This window comes from Mercenaria mercenaria, chromosome 8, assembly GCF_021730395.1.
Source record: "Mercenaria mercenaria strain notata chromosome 8, MADL_Memer_1, whole genome shotgun sequence".
Lineage (NCBI taxonomy): Eukaryota > Metazoa > Mollusca > Bivalvia > Venerida > Veneridae > Mercenaria > Mercenaria mercenaria.
The window spans coordinates 4,457,936-4,468,904 of NC_069368.1; the positions used below are offsets into that span (position 1 = coordinate 4,457,936).

At 36.2% G+C, this 10,969-nt stretch overlaps 1 protein-coding gene across 4 annotated transcripts in view; it reads right to left on the reverse strand.

Moving 5' to 3' along the window:
- The window catches only part of LOC123523160 (dual specificity mitogen-activated protein kinase kinase 1-like), a 45,226-nt gene extending 42,519 nt beyond the window's left edge, over positions 1–2,707 (reverse strand). For all 4 annotated transcript variants that reach the window (XM_045300833.2, XM_053549259.1, XM_045300832.2 and 1 more), the window contains exon 1: positions 2,526–2,707. In XM_045300833.2, the coding sequence (XP_045156768.1) occupies positions 2,526–2,602 (77 nt within the window). In that variant the 5' untranslated portion in view covers positions 2,603–2,707. The remainder of the gene's footprint in view (positions 1–2,525) is intronic.
- Positions 2,708–10,969: the final 8,262 nt, after the last annotated feature.

Here is a 10,969-nt window from a genome sequence, read left to right on the forward strand (position 1 = left end):
GAGATGATTTCAAATGTTTGTTCTCATATTTTTCTCGATGTTTTACATAGTTTAGTCACAGGAAACAGATTGAAGTATTTATAATTCTTTAATCCCGGGAAAAATATGATTGCAAATTCGATAATTAATGGTAATTAGTATGCTTTTATTGATTTTCTTGTTTTTTTTCTCGGGACTGATGAAAAGAAATAATAAACTTAGTATCTAAGATATGGATTTTGCTCACGACTTGTTGAATTCATTTTACTGCTTGAGTAAATAAATTACGGTCACTACAGTACCAGAAATCGGTGTTAAAATTTCATATTCAATATGCATCGAACCTGAGGGAGAGCTAATTATGCATAAAATATTTACAAAAATAAACGTAATAAAAGCAACTTTATGACAACAAATTATAACTTTTACCAGCATTTACCTCACCAGCAATTACCTTATATACTGGTTTTACAGTTCATCATAGTACATGCATATTGCTAGAGTCCGGGTCTTACCGTTATCTATTTACTCAAACAGTAAAACGAAGTCAACAATTCATGAGCGCAACCTATGCTATGAATGCTAAAGAAAAAAATAAGTTTCTTATTTTGATTCATCAGTCCAAAGAAGTATAAAATACACAGAATGGCAACTGGCTGTAATCTTGCTTGATCTCGCGTCAGAGCGCGATTCGGAATTATCTTAGTGAAGTGAGCATGGAGTTGCAATTTGTACCTTTAAAACTACATGTAAAATACATGTTAGCTTCTAAAACAACATTTGTTTAATATGAAATAGTCTTAAGCACAAAATACACGTTTCTTACTTTCAAAAATGCGTGGTCATACGGTGATAATTAATAACTGACAGTGTCATATCTTTCACATACAAAATAGCGCATGGAGAACTTCCGGTAACGAGATCTCGTTTGCAGCCGCGGGATGTTGGCGAGATTTGCTCTATCTGCCTTTCAAGTTGCCGACCTATTTATTTTTATAACTCTTTGATCAGTCCCAAGCTGCTGATTAAGGCGTACAAATTGCTGTTAATTATTTGTCGAATTTGTGATAATGTTTTTCCGGGGATTAAAGAATTATAAATATTTCTATTTCCTGTGACTTACCATGTATTTAAAACGAGAAAAATACGAAAACAAATTTTTGAAATCATCTCCCGTCTTTAAAGACAAAATATAGTCTCCTACAGAGCTCCAGATAAGCTTTTGGTGCAATTGGGTATTTACCCATCACTTTTTGTCTGAATTGGGTATTGGAAATTTGAATTGGGTAAAAATAATATCATTACCCAGCCTTTTCAAAAGCAACTGGGTATTTGCTAAAACCAATTGGGTATTTATCAATGTCGCGCTAACAAATGAGTATTTTTGCTTACAGTGTACATGGTATATATCATTTAACAGGACTAACTAAACATTTTAATGGCACTTTTCAATGTTTAATACTAAAATGTATATAAAATTGTAATGAATGTTTCATACTGTTGTTTTCTTTTTTACTTTTAATGCAGTCAGAGATCAGTTCATCCACAATATCCGAACGATTACCGCAATATGCATTCTCCTACAAGATGTCATCCAGTATTGGTGACACTACATCGTCACAAACAAATAACTGGCATTGTTAAAACAGCAAAATATCCCACTAATTTGTTTGTTTGTGCTGCAACAATGTTTTTTCTGCAACCTCGTTTACATTTTACCGGCGTATAGAAATTGTTTACAAAGCGTCCAAATAACACAGATCAGCCGACTGAATGGTCCTGTAATTTTTCCAATAAACTGCAACCTGGTCTGCGGTAACGTATAACCAGTCAGTCAAATCTAGTGTTAAAGTCTCGTACCCGTTCTAGTTATAAGGAAAATGCGATACGCAAGCGATTTTTTATGAACTGGGTATTAGGAATTTTACTCGCGTTTCAGTAAGCACACTGTATGAATACAATTGGGTTTTCTGCAATTTTAATTGCGTAAATACGCAGCTTATCTGGAGCTCTGGTCCTAGCATTTTGTAAATACCGTTCTCAGTATTCATATTGATTACCGGACCTCTAAACTGTCCTGTATGGGTAGTCTAGAGGTCCAGAGGTCTGGTAAGCGGAACTCTAGACTCCGGGTCTAGAGGTCCGGTTACCAGACCACTTGCCACTTCCTATAAATATAGCCTCAGTAAAGTTATTGTAGCCAGAACTACACTGGACATAGCCATACTCATTTGGTTTATCGGGATGACTTATTTTAAGATCTGATATTTTATCACTGTCATCCTCTGTGACGGAGACAGTGACAGTCAAAAGTTATCACGCTGTCCCGAAACATCCTATTATTTGGATTAAACTGGGCAGTCACAATGAAACCAGTCTGATCACAAAATGTCCAAATGACATCATTTACGGGATACTTGGACTATGTTCTTACAGATCCCTTGGGTTTCTACAACACTGTCAAGTAACACTGCAATCAAAAGATTTTCATTCATAAATTGCAAACAAAAAATAACAGGAAATGGAAATGTAAAAGTGTCACGTACTCTCCACCGTCAGGGCCGTCTCCATCTCCCGCCTGTGTCGGCAGACGAAGATTGAATTTGTTCTTACTCATAGGCATTTCGCTATAACTGTTTGCATATATTAAACATGTTTAAAGAAAATAAAACATTGATTTCTTCGCTCTCGCTCTAATTGGCAATGGATGTGACGTCAAAATTAGAACTTTTATCTAAAAGCGGAAAGCAGCAAGTGAACCGGAAAGACGTTCTATATCTGAAAGGATCTAGCGATACATCTACTGTTTACTGCCCAACAATCAATTCTGATTACAAGTCAAATGGTTTATCGGGGCCAGAAATTTGTAGAAACCGGACAAAAGTTGCGAAATTGTCATTTGTGCAGGAAAGAAGCGTTTACCATAATGTCCAGTACTGGACAGGTATAGTGACCATGCACGGACACAGCCAATATTCTCAGAGGGGATCCGATCCCCTGCACCCCCCTCCCCCTGGAAATTTTGAAATTTAGCACTTCATTTTTTGCATTCTGGGACAGTTTTATGGACTAACCTGTTAAATTTGGGGAAATGATAAAATCAAGCTTTCTTGAAGGTAAAATTCTTAGTTTCTTTTAGATAAATAATATGAATTATGTCGGGGTCGTATGTAGCAGCAGCTGCATATACTTTACATGCAGTCCTAATGTTGTCTTTTTCGAAAAACATTTTCTTTCCTTCTTGTCTTCTTTCCTTTTTTAAAGATTTTCCAGAGGGGGTCCGGACCCCCGGTCCCCCCCCCTTCTGGATCCGCGCATGGTGACATATCATGCTTTCTGTTTATGCAGGTAAACTTGTGTTTGGTTAAATTTCAACAGAGCACAATTGTCTGAACAGTGTACAAACTCATTACTGTTTTTTCAGGCAAGGATGGAAAAAAAGTGGTAGACAATGAAAGCAGTAACAGTTTTATTAAAAAAATAAACAATGAGTCAAACATTTCCAACATCTTTGGACGGTTCAAAAATCCCATGTTAAACATACGATAAAGCCCGAAAGGCGTGAAAATGTTCCGAATGTAAATAGCGCTCTATGTATAGAATTAGATTGTGCGTCTAGATTGATTAAACTGGGCGAGTCTACTTACTTATTACTTGAGGATAAAAAAAAACGTGTTTTTTAAATGTTGCTCTTAAACAAGGGTGGCGGTTGAACTACTAAAAGTACAACAACAGTTAATTCACAACAAAATCGTATGGTATGTTTTATAATCAGTAGAAGCTAGTCGTATTTACGCTTATGAGACCTGTTTCACCCATAAGTAAAGAATTCACAGGTCCATCATGAAATATTTTCCCCAGCGCGTTATATACTTGTTCTATTCAAAATGATCGCGGCCTCATCCGCGATCAATAACTGGGAGGCGCTTTGTCTGGGACGGACTGTTAAAAGATAAGCAAGCTCATTAGGTGCAAAGTTAAAAACAACTACAATTACTAAGATAAAAACATAGATATAAATTAGAAAGTTACAGTTGCCAGCATCTCAGTGAATAGAATGAAACTGGGGCTGGACTGTATATGTACAATAGGGGAAGACCATTCCAGGAACGAATTGTTCTCGGAAAAAAGGAGTTTGAATGGTATTGCGTGTGAGATTGTGGGATCAAGTAGTTCAGGTTCCTTGTAGGTGTGAGGTGGTTATGGTCAAATGCAATAAGACTGGACCTTATTTTAAAAAAATATAATAAGGGATTTTTTAATGCGGCGTTGTTCAAGGGATTGCCAGTTGAGATCATTAAGCATTTGGGTGACACTGCTTGTTTGACCATAGTTGTTACATAGGTATCGAGCTGCAGATCGTTGTACTCGTTCAATTTTGTATTTGAGGGATTTTTGAGAAGGGTGCCATATAGTGGAACAGCATTCAAGCTGTGGGTGGACATAAGTGTTGTAAGCTGTTTCTTTTACTTTTCTGTTGTTTGTTTTGACATTTCTTTTGATGAATCTAAGTGAATTATTTGCTTTCGATGTGATGTTATCAATGTGTTTTGACCAGCTGAGATCTTTACTTAGTGTAACGTCCAGGTATTTAGCACCCAGATAGCAGACAGGCATTGGCCCAACGTTGGGCCAACTGCAGACTCTTCATTGGCCCAATGAAGATTTCCAATGTTGGCCCAACGCCATTTTGCTAATTGGCGCAACGTTGGCCCAACGATTGGTACACCTTTGGCCCAATGACTGGTATCCTACACCTATCGTTGGTCCTCCATTGGTCCAACAACTGGTATCCTACACTTATTGTTGGCCCTCCATTGGGCAAACAACATTTTTCGTCTATCATGGTTGGTCCAACGTTGGGCCAACTCTATTTCTTTGTTGGCCGAAAGAAGGATATCAATGCTATCCCAACGATTACAAATTTGAAAAAAAACACACAAACTAATATCATATAGTACACATTTTATTTTCAAATAATTGTGATTTTGTTTAACATTTAACAAGAAGAAACGTAACATTTATTTAAAGTTTGTTTGCAAGTTTCCTGAAGAAATATAACAGAATATTTCATCATTAAAACGTCAAATATTGATTTAATCTAACTATTTTTCTTTTTTCAGTCACTGATTAAATCCTATTAAAATGAATTACTGTCTGTATTTCAACTCATTATATATCCAAGTTCTGTCTGATTGTTTTCGTTTCTCACTGAAGTTGCAGCTTTCTATCTTTTCTTTTTTCCTGTATACTACAGAACTAGGCGCTCCATTATTACTCTTGAACAGCACCCTGTAAAACAATCGAAAATCATAATGTTGATTAAACCACCTACGTCAGATATACAAATGCACATAAAAAGAGAAAAGTGGAAACTTCACAGGTCGCTCAACACGACAAAAACGAAAATGTTGCAGGCTCGGTTTGATTGAGCCTGTTCATGGACGGTAGTGGAAATGCATGCAACCGTCCACGCCCTCTAGCCCCGGGTTGAGTAGAACTCAAAATTTACACATGTTAAAAATACAAAAAGCAATTTAGAGACATCCGCAGATGTATTCAAACGGCGGTGAACATGGAACCTTCAATGATACACGTGTTGAGGCGTGTTATTCCATGAAGAGCGGCGTTTGGTCCCCAGATAAAGTAAAGGGTTTGCCCCAAACGAGAAAACAATGGCCTCTGGACATAAACTTGCGTAAAATGTATGAAAATTACTTTTGTCTGTATTTAACCGAGAAAAATATGTTAAAATGTACGGGAATACGGGTTGTTTTATTTATAGAATTAAGTACTCGGTCAACACTTGTGCCATCCGCCAGTTTTAGATAAAAGTATTCAACATAATGTTCAAGTCACATGGATACTACATGCATACAGACTATAAAAAGAAATTCTCTAAGATTCCACAAATTTATCAAAAAATATTCAAAAACTTCTACTTACAGTTCATAGCTAGTAGACTGGGTTTTTGTTAAATCTAGATCTATCACATGTATAATAGTTTCCTTTATTTCACATGTTTATGCTGCTAGAAATCTCGCCTAGAGAATAAAATTAACTACATTATCTGGGCTTTCTTACATAACTCGGGTTTACGAGAGTTCATGTTCTGGAATATTCAATAGGTTTATTGTAAACATTTTATGACTGTACAAAATTAAATATTTGCTATAGTATTTTTTTCTTCAATATTTTTCTCACATATCAGATTCTTCAGGTAGTTGATTTGAAATAGTTCAAAATATCATTATGGCTGCAGATAAGTATTAAGTTTAATTAGTCCAAACTATGATTACGAATTGATGCAGGAAAGTATTTAATTAAATACTGCATGTTACACCTACACAACGCGTTTACCTGTAAGGGCTTGTGATAAAACAGTGACCTGTAAAATATATAATTATTATATTATTACTTCTAATGGGCCAACATTGGGCCAACGATATTTTCTCTGTGTAAGTCTTTCCCTGAAAATCAATATTGGGCCAATGCAGAGATACCTCTGACTGAAATTTGACGTTGGTTCAACGTTGGCTCAACAGCTGTATTCACAATACTTTTTAATCATTGTTGGGCCAACAGTGGCCCAACAACGATTATCCTTTGACGGGTTTCCGTCGTTGGCCCAATGACTTCATATTTACAGGGCAGCTTCTGTAGTATTTAGTGATATATTATGGAGTGTATAATTGTAGATGATAGGTTTTTTCTTTCGAGTAATCCTCAACACCTCACACTTATCTGGATTGAACTCCATTGACCATTCCTTTTCCAAGGCTTCTAGGGAGTGAAGATTATTTTGTAGGGATTGAGAATCAAGGGAGGATTTTACCGTCAGATAGACAATAGTGTCATCTGCAAAAAGACGTGACTTACTTTTGAAGGACTCTGGGACGTCATTTATGTTGGCTAGAAAGAGAAAAGGGCCAATCACTGATCCTTGTGGAACCCCGGAAAGAACAGGAAGTTCATCTGAGGTGAAGCCATCCACAACTACTCTTTGGGAGCGATGCTTGAGAAATGACCTGATCCACTGGGATGCTAATGGATTGCACCACTTGGACTGATCGAGGTTGAAATATTTTGGAAGTGAATTACAAAATTATTTCAACCTTGTACAGAAGTTTTGGATCCACACTTAATGAACGATAATTACAAATGGTCCGTGTGCAAATTACTTTTTTTTCCAGAAGCATATTGGTTGCACGTTTCAGTAAAATCATTTTTGATTTTTTAGTTATAAGTATTGTGTATTAATATAAAATTTACATTACTTTCACTAGTATGTCTTATTTATTTATTGTGATAATGGCAGATATTGTTTGTCAAGGAAAGCAATTTACGGTTGCAAGTCAACTCGTCCCCGATGTGGTCATTTCGGCTCCTAAAATTGGTCATTTCGCCCCCCTCATGATAAAATTTGGTCAACTCGTCCCCCTTTTTGGTAATTTTGTCCCCTCAAATATATGAGGCATCTTTTCCTTTTTATGATATCTTGGACTTTGAAAATTGGTATTTAAAATCGTGAGTTTTGACGGAGTTATATTGGAAATTGTTAACTTTAAATAATTAGGTTGATTAAAATAATAAAAGAAATATACTGAAAATGTAAGACAATTAACGGAAATAAGACAAGAGCTGTCGGAGGACAGCAACGCTCGACTATTCAACAGCCTTGTCAATTGAATGAATACAAAAGTTGAAAAAGGGGCATAATTCTGTAAAATGCAAAGTAGAGGTGTTGAACCTCTGTACTGCATGTCATATCATGACAGTGAACAAGTGTGTGAAGTTTCAATCCTTTCCAATTTGTGGATACTGAGATACCAGCTTACATACAAAAACTTAACCAAAAACTGCTAAGTCAAAGGGGCATAATTTTGTAAAAATGCCAAGTAGAGTTATGGGACCTTCACAGTGCATGTTAGATCATGACAGTGAACAAGTATGTGAAGTTTCAATCCATTCCAATTAGTGGATACTGAGATATCAGATTACATACAAAAATTTAACCAAAAACTGCTAAGTCGAAAAAGGGGCATAATTTTGAAAAAAAAGAGTAGAGTTATGGGACTTGCTTAGTGCATGTCAGATCATGATAGTGAACAAGTGTGTGAAGTTTCAATCCATTCCCATTAGTAAGTACTGAGATACCAGCTTACATACAAATATAATCTGAAAAGTAGATCCCTCGGAAGCACCGACAACAATGCAAACAGTGAAAATTGCAGACTCGGTTTGATTGAGTCTGTTCTTGAGCAGTAATGGAAAATGCAACACTGCTCACGCCTCCTAGCACAGGCTTAAGCAGTATTCAATCTTCAAATCTAAGTGAGTTGAAATCAATGATCCCAAAGGACCAGAAAATATAACAACACTGAGATGAAACCTTAACCAAAAATTTCTAAGTAGAAAAAGGGGCATAATTTTGTAAAAAAGCAAAATAGAGTTATGGAACCTGTGCAGTGTAAGTCAGTTTGTCACCGTGAATAAGTGTGTGAAGTTTCAATCCATTCCCACAAGTGATTACTGAGATACCAGCTTACATACAAAACCTTAACCAAAATCGGGACGCGGACGCCGACGCCGACGCCGACGCATGGGCGAGTCCAATAGCTCTACTATTCTATGAATAGTCGAGCTAAAAATAAAAATATAATGCCTTTAGTAATAAAAATATAATATAATAATTAACTTTTGAAGAATCATAGTAAGAAAAGAGAAAGCAATAAAACCTTATCCCTGGTCATAATAAAAGAAATTTTTAATTAGAAATACAATAAAAAAAATAAACAAATGATATCTGTCACATATGTATTACTAAAGGTATCCAACATGCTTTATATTCATCTTTGTCATTAAAATAAAAAAAATATTTCAAAATTCGGGGGACAGGGGTTTCTAAAATAAAGTAGAATGAGCTTATATCTATATATACGAAATGTGTTAAAGGTTATCAATCACATCAAAAGTCGTTGATTAGGTTGATTGGAAGGTGTTAATGGTATTTAGTTGCATGAGAAGTTGTTGATTGACTTAATGAAATGTATTAATAGTTGATTGGATTGAAGGAACTATTTTTTATAAAAAAGTCTAATCTTATTCAAGAGTTTGAAAATAAGCAGCATCAAATACGAAGATTAAAAAACAATCATGTTGTAGCAGACTTACAAAAAAAAAAAAAAAAAAAAAAAAAAAAAAAAAAAAAAAAAACCAGAAAATTCTCTGTTAAATCGATAATTTTTGAAGCAAAAAAGTTCTTAAAACCAACGAAAACTCATTACTGCTCATGAACAGACGCAGTTAAACCGAGTCCGCAATTTTCAAAGTTTGTCTTTCCCTTGTTGTTCTGTCTTCTGCAAAGACATTGAGTACATACGTTTTAGGTTCTTAAGGATTGCATTTATATATATATATACAAGAGCATTTTTGTGTTTTACATAACATGCCTTCTGTTGCCTTTACGTATGTTAGGGTTTCACCTGGCGGGGATAACTTTTATTTACACTGTCTTGTGACTTTGGAACATGGTGGGGGTAAGAGTGAGGTTAGGTGCACCATAAACCGGTTTAAACTCCCCAGTGGTGGTTTTGCCACTGACCGTTCCAAGACGGTGCCCCACAGTGTTCCTGTATTTGTTTGTTTCGTCCTTGTGTGTTTATTTTGTGTGCGAGTGTTTTTTGTGTGTGCCTTTGGGGAGGCTGCGTTTTTGGAACGTGGCTTTCCCTGTTGGATATTCTTCCTTGTTTTTTTTTTGTTCTTGGTGCTTCCAAGAGATCTACTTTTCAGATTTTATTTTAGCACTAAATATACTTATTTGAAAAAAAACGACTTAATTTATCATATTTTGAAAATTCTTCAAAAATATGTTTAAAAAAGTGGGACCGAAAAAGTGGGACGAAATGTTCAATTTGAAATCGCCGAGGGGTGGTGGGCGAAATGACCAAATCGGGGACGAGTTGGCTGGGGGACGAGTTGACTGTAAATCCAATTTACCAAAAAAAAAACAAAGAAAAATATCAAACAGGGAATGCCACGCACCAAAAACGTAGCCTCCTCAAAACGAAACCCCCAGCACGCAGACGCGTGCACCACACACACACACACACACACACACAAAGCCAACACATAAGGACAAAACGAACAACACACACGCACACAAAGCCAACACATAAGACGAAACGAACAAACAAAGGAACACAGTGGGGCACCGCCTTGGAACGGTCAGTGGCAAAAACACCACTGGGGAGCTTAAACCGGTTTATGGTGCACCTCACCTCACTCTTACCCCCACCATGTTCCAAAGACATGGGACAGTGTAAAAAAAAGTAATCCCCTCCAGGTGAATCTCTTACACACGTAATGGAAACAAAAAGGCATGGCATGTAAAACACAAAAATGCTCGTGTATAAATATATAAAAAACAAACCTTAAGAACCAAAAACGTATGTACTCAATGCCTTTTCAGAAGACAGAGCAACAAGAGAAACACCCTTAAGGGCCCGACGAAACAGGCCAGAAGACAAATATCAAAACAGTTCAGTCCTGGTAGGATTTAAAAACTGCTTATCATAGAGTCCTCCCCCTCTTCCGTCAGACACAATCAAAGAGGGAAGCGTAGTGTCCAACTGTAAACGGGTTGAACACTAAACATGCGGTATGTCTCAAAACAGTTGGGTCGTAACCTCTTTTAATAAAACGTTTGATAATCTTTCCAAATACATTTGGAAAATTACCGTGACCCAAGATCTTACGAAGTTTGTAAACCACATCCCCATAAAAAAACGGTTTAGAAATACCTTCTCGCAGAAGTGTCTTTAAATTACTATTGAATTTTAAAACTAAATCAGAATTACGATAATAAAATTTAGCAAAATATTTACGCAATTTGTAATAACGGTAGCCTTGCTGAAGAAGTTTACCTGTAATATATTGATTACGTTCATTGAAATGCTTGACATGACTACACGCTCTGGCAAACCGAATT